Below are 16,247 nucleotides of genomic sequence, written 5' to 3'. Positions count from 1 at the left end.
TTTAGCAGAAGCTAAGTCAGCCACGATCTTATTGAGGTCTTCTCCGATAAGAATGTCTCCCTTGAAAGGAAGTACCTCCAGGGTTTCCTTAGAATCCAGATCCACAGACCAGGATCTCAACCAAAGGATACGTCGAGCTAAGATGGACGTAGTCGTAGCCTTGGCCGCCAGCACCCCGGCATCGGAAACCGCCTCCTTAAGATAGTGAGAAGCCGTGGTAATATATGAGAGACATTGGGCTAGATGCATCATCGCTTGGAGAGTGATAAAATGGAGAAAGAAAAAGTGCCAGCCAATCAAGGCCTAAATGCCATGTCACAGGCTGTGTTTGAAAAATGAGAGAGTTAGGAGGTGATTGGCTGGTACTTTTTCACTGTCCATTTTATCACTTTCCAAGCGATGATGCCTCTGGTACATTGTCTAGCATGATCAGAAGCGTCGGAAGGTAGCTCAGCCTACAGCTCCTGAGCCCATGCTTCAACAGCTTCAGCAGCCCATGTCGCTGCACAGCCCCTGTTAGGGTGTAAATGGCCTTTAAACAACCCTCCACACGTCTATCCGTCGGTTCTTTCAGAGAGGTGACGGTAGTCACTGGCAGAGCTGAGGAAACTAGCAGTCATGCAACCTGGGAATCTACAGGCGGAGGAGTTTTCCAATTTTTACTTAGCTCCGCAGAGAGAGGATAGCGAGCCAACATTTTCTTATGCGGCGTGAACTTTATTCCTGGATTTTCCCAGGATTCCGGACGTATGTCAGCCAGGTGTTGAGAATGAGGCAAAACTTGTTTAACCACTTTCTTACGTTTAAATCTGTCCGGATTTTTAGACACAGGCTCAGGCTCTGGTTCATCAGAAATTTGAAGAATCAACCTGATAGCCTCAATCAAATCAGGGACATCCACCTGTGACCGTCCCTCCCCATCTGAAGCATCAGAGTCAGTGTCTGTGGGGTCAGTGTATGCGCCATCCTCATCAGAGGAAGTGTCTGGAACAGTGGTGGATTGTGAGGAAGTAGCGGCCCGTTTAGAAGATGCTTTAGTCTTAGGTGGGCGAGAGATAGACTTCTTTTTAGTCAGTGATTGGTTCAAGTGCTGTAATGGAGATGAGATCTGATCCGCCCACAGCGGATTGACTGCAGGGACCATAAACTGCTGCACTGGCACAGGCGGTCCCTCAGGGGGCGTAAGTTTAGTTACCAGTGTATTTAATAACGTGGAGAAGGTAGCTCAGGGCGGGTCATTGTGGACCCCATTGCTACAAACCCACTGGGGGCAAAGAACCCCCAGAACCTGAACTCTCTGCTGCCATGTTTTCCTCAAATGTGTCTGCAGCGTCACCAACACTCAATGTGGGATAAGCCCCAGTTCTGTTGCCCCTTGCAGCTGACATAATGAGTAGCTCAATATCAGGCAACCTAGTACAATACTAGCAGCACTATATCTAGCAAGAACTCCCAGTGTAGTGTTATCAGCACAAACCGGGAATCCAAGAGATATATGGTGACCAGAAATCACAGAGAATAATACACAGTAAGTATATCTCGTGAAACACCTATATAGTCTAATAAACCTGACACACCTAGCCCCCTCAGGTTACAGAATACAGGGGTAGCAGGCTAAGCGAAATACACGAAATGACAGTCACTCAGCAGCTACATGCACACACACAGAAAGTCACAATGTACAATGCAGAAGTTATATCATACAATAAGACTGCACTGGACTAGCAATACAACGTAATACTCAGTATATATATATATATATATATATATATACACAGTAGATATAGCAAAATACAGCAAATATAGTGGATGTATATCACAGGGTATTTGTACCACACAACCCTGATTGTATGCAGTCTTTCTTAACGAACACTGTCCACTGACAGGTGGAATACTTAAGTGTCCTGCAAAATGCACAGCGCTGACGTGCAGGCGGCTTTACAGAGGAGGATTTGCCCATGCAGTCCCAGGAACAGCGCAGCTCCGTGTAATGGCGGCTGACAGGGAGTGAGGGAGAGATATGCAGCTCCAGGGCAGGAACATTTGCCTAAATGGCACCCTGGGGCTAGGGGGGGGGGGGCTACAGGTCAGACCTCATCCCCCGTGCTGGCTTCCCCACCAGGCGCTGTGGGCTGTCAAACAAACGGTTTTATGAAGAAAAACAACCTATGACCAGTGCCCTGGTGGCTAGTGGAGCCCCTGCCCCTTACAGTGTCCACACCAGCACGTGTGGCCCGCCTCCCACCGGTCGCGCCGGATCGCGATTACAGCGGGCCAAAGAGACCCCTTTACCTCCCCCTGTATGTGGTCACGCGATCCGGGAGGACAGCGGCGAGTGTGTGACTAACCAGAAGAACACCGGAGCCTCCGCTGTAATTACCCAGCAACCAGGGCGCGGGAGAATACAGCGCCGCTGGGGAAGTGATAGAGCTGCAGCAGGGGATGTCTGACTAACATCCAGACACTGCTGCAGCCCTTGAAGTCTTCAGATTTTCTTTACTTCTGAAAAAGCTTTTTCTTTAGGGCTGCAGGAGCAGCCCCCCTTGTTGACTGCCTGCTTACTGCCAGGCACCAACTACCAAACTGAGCTCCTGTGCACGGAGGCGGGGTTATAAAGAAGGCGGCGCTATGCATCTTGGGAACAGTCAAAGCTTTCAGCCTGTTGGTGCCTCGGATCAAGATCTTACTCTACACCCCGATGTTATTCCTTGTGGAGCCCAGTGTACCCCGCAGCAGAAAGGATATTGCTGGAAATCGAGGAATCAAAACTGAAAGGAACAACCTAAACAGCTGCAGCTGAGAAACATACGTGAATCAACCTGTTTTCCAGGACCAGTTGTACGAAATTAGCTATGTTTTGTTAATACCAGTTTAGCATGAATCATTCAACTCAGTTCTTAAAAGCTTTTAATGTAATAAATGTTTCCAGCGAGCAGTTGCATAGTTCTGGTAATAATTATTGAGTACGGTTCATGACAAACACTTAAGACTGAAATTTGAACAGAAGTTTTTTTTTCTTTTCAGGCATTAAACAAACAATGCAAAGTGATTATTTAACTGTGGGCCTCATACAGGATCATGTGTTCAACAATGTAATTTAGCCTCATATTTACAAGCAAGTATCAGAAAGCGACATAGATCTGTCAAACACAACAACTCTATGGGGTATATGCAATTGCGGTCGAATTCCCGAAAATGTCGAAAAACTGGACTTTTTCGCCACCCAAAAAAATTCGACAATGCAATACAGTACTTTTCGTCAAAAAAACGGACTTTTCAAATTCGACTTTTTTAAATTCGACATTTAACAAATTCGACATTTCTGCAATGGTACAAATGCGGCTTTTCGACAAAAGTATATTCAATTGAAGAATGTAAATTCGACAACAGTGCTTTTTGACAGTAAATTCGTCATTTTCAATCCGCCTCACTTTGCTCACATGTTTTTTAAAAACATGTTTTTTTTGTGGTTTTTTATTGCTAATAGCATATCTATTTATATTAGAAGGGATTAGGTACTTGGTTTGTCTATTTAGGAGGCACAAGTATTATTTATATATTTTTTTAAATATTTTTTTATTTTTTTTTATGGAATGGGTAAAAAACCCGAAAAAAAATTGCGTGGGGTCCCCCCTCCTAAGCATAACCAGCCTCAGGCTCTTTGAGCCGGTCCTGGTTGCCAAAATACGGGAGGAAAAATGACAAGGGATCCCCCGTATTTTAACAACCAGCACCGGGCTCTGCGCCTGGTGCAAAAAATACGGGGGACAAAAAGAGTAGGGGTCCCCCGTATTTTTTGTACCAGCACCGGACTCCACTAGCTGGACAGATAATGCCACAGCCGGGGGACACTTTTATACCGCTCCCTGCGGCCGTGGCATTAAATACCTAACAAGTCACCCCTGGCCGGGGTACCCTGGGGGAGTGGGGACCCCTTCAATGAAGGGGTCCCCCCCCCCAGCCACCCATGGGCCAGGGGTGAAGGCCGAGGCTGTCCCCCCCATCCAAGGGCTGCGGATGGGGGGCTGATAGCCTTGAGTAAAAATAAGATTTTACTCACCGGTAAATCTATTTCTCGTAGTCCGTAGTGGATGCTGGGAACTCCGAAAGGACCATGGGGAATAGCGGCTCCGCAGGAGTCTGGGCACAACTAAAAGAAAGCTTTTAGACTACCTGGTGTGCACTGGCTCCTCCCACTATGACCCTCCTCCAAGCCTCAGTTAGGACACTGTGCCCGGAAGAGCTGACAATAAGGAAGGATTTTGAATCCCGGGTAAGACTCATACCAGCCACACCGTATAACACGTGATACCATATCCAGTTAACAGTATGAAACATAACTGAGCCTCTCAACAGATGGCTCATAACAATAACCCTTTAGTGAACAATAACTATGTACAAGTATTGCAGACAATCCGCACTTGGGACGGGCGCCCAGCATCCACTACGGACTACGAGAAATAGATTTACCGGTGAGTAAAATCTTATTTTCTCTAACGTCCTAGTGGATGCTGGGAACTCCGAAAGGACCATGGGGATTATACCAAAGCTCCCAAACGGGCGGGAGAGTGCGGATGACTCTGCAGCACCGAATGAGAGAACTCAAGGTCCTCCTCAGCCAGGGTATCAAATTTGTAGAATTTTGCAAACGTGTTTGCCCCTGACCAAGTAGCAGCTCGGCAAAGTTGTAAAGCCGAGACCCCTCGGGCAGCCGCCCAAGATGAGCCCACCTTCCTTGTAGAATGGGCTTTAACCGATTTAGGATGCGGCAGTCCAACCGCAGAATGCGCCAGCTGAATTGTGCTACAAATCCAGCGAGCAATAGTCTGCTTAGAAGCAGGAGCACCCAGTTTGTTGGGTGCATACAGGATAAATAGCGAGTCAGTTTTCCTGACTCCAGCCGTCCTGGAAACATAAATTTTCAAGGCCCCGACTACGTCCAGCAACTTGGAGTCCTCCAAGTCGCTAGTAGCCGCAGGCACTACAATAGGTTGGTTCAAGTGAAAAGCTGATACCACCTTAGGGAGAAACTGGGGACGAGTCCTCAATTCTGCCCTATCCATATGGAAAATCAGATAAGGGCTTTTAAATGACAAGCCGCCAATTCTGATACACGCCTGGCCGAAGCCAAGGCCAATAACATGACCACTTTCCACGTGAGATATTTCAGATCCACGGTCTTTAGTGGCTCAAACCAATGTGATTTTAGGAAATTCAACACCACGTTGAGATCCCAGGGTGCCACTGGAGGCACAAAAGGGGGCTGAATATGCAGCACTCCTTTTACAAATGTCTGAACTTCAGGCAGTGAAGCTAGTTCTTTTTGGAAGAAAATCGACAGAGCCGATATCTGTACCTTAATGGAGCCTAATTTCAGGCCCATAGTCACTCCTGCCTGTAGGAAGTGCAGAAATCGACCCAGCTGAAATTCCTCTGTTGGGGCCTTATTGGCCTCACACCAAGCAACATATTTCCGCCATATGTGGTGATAATGTTTTACAGTTACATCTTTCCTGGCTTTAATCAGCGTAGGAATGACATCCTCCGGAATGCCCTTTTCCTTTAGGATCCGGCGTTCAACCGCCATGCCGTCAAACGCAGCCGCGGTAAGTCTTGGAACACACAGGGCCCCTGCTGCAGCAGGTCCTGTCTGAGCGGCAGAGGCCATGGGTCCTCTGAGATCATCTCTTGAAGTTCCGGGTACCACGCTCTTCTTGGCCAATCCGGAACCACGAGTATTGTCCTTACTCCTCGTTTTCTTATTATTCTCAATACCTTTGGTATGAGAGGCAGAGGAGGGAACACATAAACTGACTGGTACACCCACGGTGTCACTAGAGCGTCCACCGCTATCGCCTGAGGGTCCCTTGACCTGGCGCAATATCTCTCTAGTTTTTTGTTTAGGCGGGACGCCATCATGTCCACCTGTGGCCGTTCCCAACGATTTACAATCAGTGTGAAGACTTCTGGATGAAGTCCCCACTCTCCCGGGTGGAGGTCGTGTCTGCTGAGGAAGTCTGCTTCCCAGTTGTCCACTCCCGGAATGAACACTGCTGACAGTGCTAGCACGTGATTTTCCGCCCATCGGAGAATCCTTGTGGCTTCTGCCATTGCCGTCCTGCTCCTTGTGCCGCCCTGTCGGTTTACATGGGCGACCGCCGTGATGTTGTCTGACTGGATCAGTACCGGCTGGTTTCGAAGCAGGGGTTTTGCCTGACTTAGGGCATTGTAAATGGCCCTTAGTTCCAGAATATTTATGTGTAGGGAAGTCTCCTGACTCGACCATAGTCCTTGGAAGTTTCTTCCCTGTGTGACTGCCCCCCAGCCTCGAAGGCTGGCATCCGTGGTCACCAGGACCCAGTCCTGTATGCCGAATCTGCGGCCCTCTAGAAGATGAGCACTCTGCAGCCACCACAGCAGACACACCATGGTTCTTGGAGACAGGGTTATTAGCCGATGCATCTGAAGATGCGATCCGGACCATTGGTCCAACAGGTCCCACTGAAAGATTCTGGCATGGAACCTGCCGAAAGGGATTGCTTCGTAAGAAGCCACCATCTTTCCCAGGACTCGCGTGCAGTGATGCACCGACACCTGTTTTGGTTTCAGGAGGTCTCTTACTAGAGATGACAGCTCCGTGGCTCTCTCCTCCGGGAGAAACACTTTTTTCTGGACTGTGTCCAGAATCATTCCCAAGAACAGTAGACGTGTCGTCGGGACCAGCTGTGACTTTGGAATATTCAGAATCCAACCGTGCTGGTGTAGCACCTCCTGAGATAGTGCTACTCCTACCAACAACTGCTCCCTGGATCTCGCCTTTATTAGGAGATCGTCCAAGTACGGGATAATTAAAACTCCCTTTTTTCGAAGGAGTATCATCATTTCCACCATTACCTTGGTAAACACCCTCGGTGCCGTGGACAGTCCAAACGGCAACGTCTGGAATTGGTAATGGTAATTCTGTACCGCAAATCTGAGGTACTCCTGATGAGGATGATAAATGGGGACATGCAGGTAAGCATCCTTGATGTCCAGGGATACCATGTAATCCCCCTCGTCCAGGCTTGCAATAACCGCCCTGAGCGATTCCATCTTGAACTTGAATTTTTTTATGTATGTGTTCAAGGATTTAAAATTTAAAATGGGTCTCACCAAACCGTCCGGTTTTGGTACCACAAACAGTGTGGAATAGTAACCCCGTCCTTGTTGAAGTAGGGGCACCTTGACTATCACCTGCTGGGAGTATAGCTTGTGAATTGCCTCTAGCACAGACTCCCTGCTCGAGGGAGTTGTTGGCAAGGCCGATTTGAGGAAACGGCGGGGGGGAGACGCCTCGAATTCAAGCTTGTACCCCTGAGATACTACTTGAAAGATCCAGGGATCCACCCGTGAGCGAGCCCACTGATCGCTGAAATTTTTGAGGCGGCTCCCCACCGTACCTGGCTCCGCCTGTGGAGCCCCACCGTCATGCGGCGGACTTGGAAGAAGCGGGAGAGGACTTTTGCTCCTGGGAACCAGCTGTTTGTTGCAGCCTTTTTCCCCTACCTCTGCCTCTGGACAGAAAGGACCCGCCTTTCCCTCGCCTGTTTTTCTGGGTCCGAAAGGACTGTACCTGATAAAACGGCGCTTTTTTAGGCTGTGAGGGAACATGGGGTAAAAATGCTGACTTCCCAGCTGTTGCTGTGGAAACGAGGTCCGAGAGACCATCCCGGAATAACTCCTCACCCTTATAAGGCAAAACTTCCATGTGCCTTTTGGAATCTGCATCCCCTGTCCACTGCCGAGTCCATAAGCCTCTTCTAGCAGAAATGGACAATGCACTTATTTTAGATGCCAGCCGGCAGATCTCCCTCTGTGCATCTCTCATGTATAAGACTGAGTCTTTTATATGCTCTATGGTTAGCAGAATAGTGTCCCTGTCTAGGGTGTCAATATTTTCTGACAGGGAATCTGACCATGCAGCGGCAGCACTGCACATCCATGCTGACGCAATAGCTGGTCTAAGTATAATGCCTGTGTGTGTGTATATAGACTTCAGGATCGCCTCCTGCTTTCTATCCGCAGGCTCCTTCAGGGCGGCCGTATCCGGAGACGGAAGTGCCACCTTTTTAGACAAACGTGTGAGCGCTTTATCCACCCTAGGAGGTGTTTCCCAACGTGCCCTATCCTCTGGCGGGAAAGGGAACGCCATTAGTAATTTTTTTGAGATTATCAATCTTTTATCAGGGAAAGCCCACGCTTCTTCACACACTTCATTTAATTCTTCAAATGGGGGAAAAACTACGGGTAGTTTTTTCTCCCCAAACATAATACCCTTTTTAGTAGTACCTGGGTTTATATCTGAAATGTGTAAAACCTCTTTCATTGCCTCAATCATGCAACGAATGGCCTTAGTGGACATTAGATTAGACTCATCGTCGTCGACACTGGTATCAGTATCCGTGTCGACATCTGCGTCTGCCATCTGAGGTAGCGGGCGTTTTAGAGCCCCTGATGGCCTTTGAGACACCTGGGCAGGCACGAGCTGAGAAGCTGGCTGTCCCGCATTTGGCATGTCGTCAAATTTTTTGTGTAAGGAGTCGACACTTGCACGTAATTCCTTCCATAAAACCATCCACTCAGGTGTCTGCCCCGCAGGGGGTGACATCACTTCTAAAGGCATCTGCTCCGCCTCCACATAATTTTCCTCCTCAAACATGTCGACACAGCCGTACCGACACACCGCACACACACCGGGAATGCTCTAACAGAGGACAGGACCCCACAGAAGCCCTTTGGGGAGACAGAGAGAGAGTATGCCAGCACACACCAGAGCGCTATATAATGCAGGGACTAACTGAATTATGTCCCCTATAGCTGCTATAATATTTACTGCGCCTAAATTTAGTGGCCCTCCCCCTCTCTTTTTTACCCTTTTCTGTAGTGTAGACTGCAGGGGAGAGCCAGGGAGCTTCCTTCCAGCGGAACTGTGAGGGAAAAATGGCGCCAGTGTGCTGAGAGAGAGATAGCTCCGCCCCTTTTTCGCAGACTATTCTCCCGCTTTTTTAAGGATTCTGGCAGGGGTAATTATCACATATATAGCCTCTGGGGCTATATATTGTGATTGTTTTGCCAGCCAAGGTGTTTTTATTGCTGCTCAGGGCGCCCCCCCCCAGCGCCCTGCACCCTCAGTGATCGGAGTGTGAAGTGTGTATGAGAAGCAATGGCGCACAGCTGCAGTGCTGTGCGCTACCTTGGTGAAGACAGAAGTCTTCATGCCGCCGATTTTCCGGACTTCTTCTTGCTTCTGGCTCTGTAAGGGGGACGGCGGCGCGGCTCCGGGACCGAACACCAAGGCCAGTTCCATGCGGTCGGTCCCTCTGGAGCTAATGGTGTCCAGTAGCCAAAGAAGCCCAAGCTAGCTGCAAGCAGGTAGGTTCGCTTCTTCTCCCCTTAGTCCCTCGTTGCAGTGGGCCTGTTGCCAGCAGGTCTCACTGTAAAATAAAAAACCTAAAATATACTTTCTTTCTAAGAGCTCAGGAGAGCCCCTAGTGTGCATCCAGCTCGGCCGGGCACAAAAATCTAACTGAGGCTTGGAGGAGGGTCATAGTGGGAGGAGCCAGTGCACACCAGGTAGTCTAAAAGCTTTCTTTTAGTTGTGCCCAGACTCCTGCGGAGCCGCTATTCCCCATGGTCCTTTCGTAGTTCCCAGCATCCACTAGGACGTTAGAGAAATGAAAGAATATTGTTTTTTTGCTGAAGAACTACAAGTCCCAGCAAGCCTCCCCCGCAAGCTGATACTTGGAAAACTACAAGTACCAACCATGCGGGGGGAAAACGAGCCCACTGGTACCTGTAGTTCTACTGAAAAAAAAAAAAACAGGACACGCACACCTTGAAAGTACAACTTTATTACATACATGTCGACACACACACATACTTACCTATGTTGACACGACGTTCGGTCAACTTGTCCAAGTAGAATCCACGGGGTGTACCTGAAAATAAAATTATACTCACCTAAATCTAGTGTCCAGTGATATTTGTAATCCACGTACTTGGCAAAATAAAAAAACGCATTTACCCGATCCACACGGACTGAAAGGGGTCCCATGTTTACACATGGGACCCCTTTCCCCGAATGCTGAGACCCCCTGTGACTTCTGTCACAGAGGGTTCCTTCAGGCAATCAGGGAGCGCCACGTCCTGGCACTCTCCTGATTCCCTATGCGCGTCTGAGCTGGCAGACAGCGCATCGCACAGCACCTCCATTAGTTTCAATGGTGGGAACTTTGCGGTCAGCGGTGGGGTTACCCGCGGTCAGCCGCTGACCGCGGGTGACCTCACCGCTGACCGCAAAGTTCCCACCATTGAAGATAATGAAGGGGGCTGTGCAATGCGCGTTTGACAGCTCAGACGCACATACAGCCAATCAGGAGAGTGCAACGACGTGGCGCTCCCTGATTGCCTGAAGGGACCTTCTGTGACAGCAGTCACGGGGGGGTCTCTGCATTCGGGGAAAGGGGTCCCATGTGTAAACATGGGACCCCTTTCAGTCCGTGTGGATCGGGTATGCGTTTTTTTGTTTTGCCAAGTACAGGGATTACAAATATCAAAGGACACTGGATTTAGGTGAGTATATAATTTTATTTTCAGGTACCCCGGTTTCTTCGACCTTGGAGACGTGACAGTCGGCGTGTCAACATAGGTAAGTATGTATGTATGTGTCGGCATGTGTGAAATAAAGTTGTATTTCCACGGTGTGCGTGTCCTGTTTTTATTTGGGTATTTTTTTTGCAGAAGAACTACAGGTACGAGTGGGCCTGTTTCCCCCCCGCATGCTGGTACTTGTGGTTCTCCAAGTACCAGCTTGCGGGGGAGGCTTGCTGGGACTTGTAGTTCTTCTGCAAAAACCAATATTCGTTCATTTTTACACATGGCTATCAGCCCCCCATCCGCAGCCCTTGGATGGGGCGGACAGCCTCGGGCTTCACCCCTGGCCCTTGGGTGGCTGGGGGGGGGACCCCTTGATTGAAGGGGTCCCCACTCCTCCAGGGTACCCCGGCCAAGGCTGACTAGTTGGGTATTTAATGCCACGGCCGCAAGGAGCGGTATAAAAGTGTCCCCCGGCTGTGGCATTATCTGTCCAGCTAGTGGAGCCCGGTGCTGGTACAAAAAATACGGGGGACCCCTACTCTTTTTGTCCCCCGTATTTTTTGCACCAGGACCAGGCGCAGAGCCCAGTGCTGGTTGTTAAAATACGGGGCATCCCCTGTCATTTTTTTCCCCGTATTTTGGCAACCAGGACCGGCTCAAAGAGCCCGAGGCTGGTTATGCTTAGGAGGGGGGACCCCACGCAATTTTTTTTCAGGTTTTTTACCGTTTTTTGTACCATCTGAAAAGTCGATTCAAAATCCGTCAATTGGTCCGTTTTTCGACAGCGGGACTGTCGAATCCGTTTTTTATTGAATATGTCGAATTCCGGCACCCGCCGGCCGGAATTCGACGGTCGAATTGTGTCGAATTTAAAAACGGGCGAAAAATTGCCGCAATTCGCCCGGAATTGCATATACCCCTATAACTTTACGTCCTAGTATTTCAGGCAGCTACAAGACTTACAATGGCATAATTCGGCTAAAACAGTCAAAAGGTTACTAGGTGTAGCTATAAATAGACAGCTGTCACTCACCCCGACCATGGACTGTGTTGTAATCAATCTCAGTGCCGCACACATAAGCCCCAAAGTGTGCACAAGGTACCAAAAGGCCACCTGTAGGAGAAAATACACCAAAGTCACCTGCATGCTGCCGGTTCCCTGCCTATTATATAAAAACAAATGTTTAAGGTAATGGTAATTGTTCAGCTGTAATATTGCAAAGAGAGTGAATTTGACAATTGATACAGTATTCCAAATTTCTCTAGTTAAAATAAAAAAGGGGCATTACTAGTTAGAATTGCTACATCGTATTACAATACACAATGGCCAAGACCTAACAATAAATTCAAGGATGTGGCACGACAAATTACACGCTTGTCCCTGGTATTGAATATAAGAAGTTAGACAACAATTTAAAGGACAACACTGCCTAAAATTATAATTTAGAGGTTGAATTATGGGAGATAAATAAAAAGAAGGCATTCTCATTTACTTGTGCTACTCTGATCCTCCGAGTACCACAATGCATATGATGGTCAAAGCACAAAATCCTCTTTCCTACTCTGGAGTCAAAGTACCCCTTCCCCACCCCCCATTCATCTGAACGAGGAACTTACAGGAGAGGGGACTGCAAGAAATTGTAATGAGGCCATCCCTGTGCAGAAGGGGTCTCTGGCTTATATACCATTCCAGGCTGTGTATGGGAAGATTTCTGAAGCAGTTCCTTCTTCCATTATTAATATCCCATGTGTCCAACCAAAGCAATTTGCTTTACCTGTGGGTGGAGTAACCCTCTCAGTGCACAGTAATTGACAAATTGAGACTGTATGCTACCACCAATCTTTCAGAAATCTCAGTATAGAAAGTATCCAAAAAACTAAATATTTTCACATGAAACCCTTACAATGAAACATACAATGCAGTAATAGGCAGCAAAAAGAGTTTCCCAATGGCTACATGGCATAACGATATCACTGACAAAGTACCAATAACTCCATTTTATTTATCTCAATATTAAGGAAATAAATATCTACAAACACTTCAATGACAATAGAAAAACATTTGCAAGTTTAATTGGCAAATTGTATTGGCCATTGGGTAATTGGAAAAATGGGCAAATTGTATAATCATAATGCTTAGACAGAAGGATATTAAAGTAAAATGAATATTATAGTATACCGATAACTTATTTAATATCATTGTGTACTATATTAACTGCAGAATTGGTAAGATTAATATTCTTTATTTACAAATAAAAATGAGACAAGGGCATATTCAATTTATAATTTATAACCAGTTATTTAAATAGCACACACATATTCCGCAGCGCTTTACAGAGAATATTTGGCCATTCACATCAGTCCCTGCCCCAGTGGAGCTTACAATCTATATTCCCGACCACATGTACACGCACACACATTCACGTTAGGGTTAATTCTGTTTGGAGACAATTAACCTACCAGTATATTTTTGGATTGTGGGAGGAAACCAGAGTACCCAGAGGAAACTCACCCAAGTACGGGGAGAATATACAAACTCCGCACAGTTAGGGCCATGGTGGGAATTGAACCCATGACCTCAGTGCTGTGAGGCAGTAATGACAATCATTACACCATCCGTACTGCCTGGTAGGTGTGACTCTACCAAACAATTTTGTTATTCAATTGGGTGAGATTTTTTCATTATGGGGCACCTCACGAACAAGTCAAAATTTTCCTAAAATCTTTTATTTTTAGAAAAAATCATCAAGAATTGCTTCAGAACCCCTAAAAATACCACCTCCTCCATGACTAATTAAGCAATTGGAAGTTTCCAATTAGTTCAATTAAGCCATAATTACTTACCTTCTGCACCGCTTTCCTCCTCCACCGCTTCCCTGACACGCTGGACTTCTTATGTAGCTGTGTGTGAGATCATTTGAGTGGGTGTGAGACCCTTTATCAGTGTGCGTGTGACCCCCATTTGTGTCGGTGTCATTGGCAGAAATTACATCTCCCATAAGCCCGCCCCTCCTCTCAGCATCCTCCTCCCCAAGTGGATAGACAATTCAGCCAGGAACCAACAAGTAAGAAAGCGCCCGGTTTTCCATGCTGCATACCCCCACCCCCTTGCTGGATTTTGCCCGCGAAGCGTTATGTGGCCATTTTTTTATAAATTCATTTTATGTGTCAGAAGTACACATATCTGCGGTAATTCAAAACTGGACATGAGAAACGCACATTTAATGTAGCTAGTTGAATATGCTCCTAAAGGTGCATACACACTTGACGTTTTTGCCCAGTGTGTATGCAGAGCGATGATGTGAACATCGCTGGGCAGAAAATCGCACAGTGCATACACACTGAGCGATTTTAACCAGGCCCAGCGATGTTCACTGAGATGTTCAGAAGGAGACTGTAGAAAGTGGTTCACTCGGACGGTAAAACAGGCTGACGGACGGCGGCGGCGGCATGAGCGCTCACTGCCCGGCCATACACACTAGTCGATTTTGAGGTCAAAGTAGCTCAAAGCGCCAAAAGTGAGCTACTTTGAGCTCAGAATCGCCCAGTGTGTATGCACCTTTTGAATAATCTTAAAAGTTCTAGATTTTGGGATATTGCTTTCAGCTAGATGCTCATCATTGCATTTCCTACTCCTCAGTCACTTGGTAGTTCATCTTATTTCATCCAGTCTTCAATTCCACTGCTCACTTTGCAAACACAAAAAGGGAGGCCCACCCAGATACACTCATAACATTGTCTCTGTGATTAATACGTAAGGCTGTAAGTGCTGACAAACATGTTTATATATATTTTTGTATAGGGAAATAAAAGGATATAATGAGCTGATGAGGGCAACACTTGAAAGATAGACAGACAATTAAGTGTAAACTTCCCCAGATTTAGCTTTCATTTGTCAAGAACTGTAAAACTGCATATATGAAAAAAGACTTTCTAAAGCTACTAAATAAATATACAGGTTGAGTCCTCCATATCCGAAAACCAAAATATTCCATAATCCATCATTTTTTGAGAGCAAGTGAGATACTATAGTGACACCTATGCTTTTTGATGGTGCAATGTACACACACTTTGGTTCATGCACAAAATACTGTATAAAATTACCATCAGGCTATGTGTATAAGGGGTAAATTAAACTTAAATACATTCTGTGATTAGACTTGGCTCCCAGCATCAAGATCTCTCATTAATGGTATGGAAATATTCCAAAATACGGAAACATCCAAAATACTTATGGGTCCCAAGCATTTCAGATATGGGAGAGTCAACAAGTATAGCCAAAACTTATGGCCAACATGGCAATCTGCACCTAAAATGTTTTCCTGTATGGATACAAATAAATATAAGGAATGACCTCTGAGAATTTTAACAAAGTTAAATTGCTATGCCTATATTACCTAATCGATATTATTACATACCTTTTGGCCTAATACAGTGGTTCTCAAAAAACTTGCAGGGGTGCCTTGGGTTGGTGGTTCAGGACCAGTTCAAATAATGTGTGGTCAATGTAACAGGTAAAACCAGTGCTGGTGGCTGCCATCCTAAAATATGTGGACAAACCGAAGCAAATTCTATCCCTCACCACATAACTCAGCCTAAAGGCCCGTACACACTGGCTGATATATCGCGGGTCCGTCGGCCAGTGTGTACGGGCGATATGTCTGTGAACTCCACCGTTCACAGACATATCGCGTCGGCCCTCCAGCACAGCCGACAGCCAATATAGCTACCAATATATTGGCGCATCGCTGTGTGTGTACAGGCGACCAGCCGACCGCCCGTACACATGCTGCGGCAGCCGGCGGTGATTGACAGCTGAACTAGGCGGGCGTGTGTATACGCCCGCCCAGTTCATGACGACAATCCCTGACGGATCGGGCAGTGTGTACGCACAGCACACTGCCCGATCCATCCATAGATATATCTGCAGATTAATTGATCTGCAGATATGTCTATCAGTGTGTACCCACCATAAGAATGACATATAAACACAATTTAATTAATATAATTTTTTATAAATTCATTACGAAGAAACTTTTCGGCCTAGGAGTGCCTTGAAAAAAATTCTGATACTCTAGGGTGCCATGATTCAAAAATGTTTGGTAACCACTGGCCTAATATCTTGTAACATGGGACACCCTTTTGTAATGTGCAATTTCTTAATGTGACCAGGGTTTTATAGATCATGTTGTACAACGGGATGCAATTAATTTGCCGGCAGTCGGGATCCCGGTGGTCAGGATACCGACGTCAGAATCGCGACTGCTGACAATACAGACAGCCAGAATCCCGGCTCACTGGGGATATTCCCACTCGTGGGTGTCTACGACCCCCATAAAGTGTGAATAGAACCTGTGGCCAGCGCAGCGAGCCACCAAGCTCTTTGCACTTGCCCCGCTGCCGGCATACTGCCGGCCGGCGTCACGACCATTGCTAAATCATACTGAACCCTGTACATCATATACAACATAAAGAGGATTGATTACTGGTCCGTATGGCATAAGCTTTTGGAATACATCAATTGTGGCAATATTATTTCAAGAATAGTTAATAGCAGCTCTCAACACTGCTTACTGCAAGAGTTATAAAGAGAAAATGTTGTAGTTGTTTTA

The 16,247-nt window shown here is 46.8% G+C and overlaps 1 protein-coding gene across 6 annotated transcripts in view; it reads right to left on the bottom strand.

Annotated features, from left to right (window-relative positions):
* TRMT11 (tRNA methyltransferase 11 homolog) overlaps positions 1–16,247 on the bottom strand; it is a 184,860-nt gene that overhangs the window by 95,824 nt on the left and 72,789 nt on the right. For all 6 annotated transcript variants that reach the window (XM_063917289.1, XM_063917291.1, XM_063917290.1 and 3 more), the window contains one exon: positions 11,669–11,749. In XM_063917289.1, coding sequence (XP_063773359.1) covers positions 11,669–11,749 — 81 coding nt within the window. The remainder of the gene's footprint in view (positions 1–11,668; positions 11,750–16,247) is intronic.

This window comes from Pseudophryne corroboree, chromosome 4 (assembly GCF_028390025.1).
Source record: "Pseudophryne corroboree isolate aPseCor3 chromosome 4, aPseCor3.hap2, whole genome shotgun sequence".
Taxonomy (NCBI): Eukaryota; Metazoa; Chordata; class Amphibia; order Anura; family Myobatrachidae; genus Pseudophryne; species Pseudophryne corroboree.
Note: the sequence above shows the minus strand (reverse complement) of the source record. Positions and strands in the feature narration are given on the sequence as shown.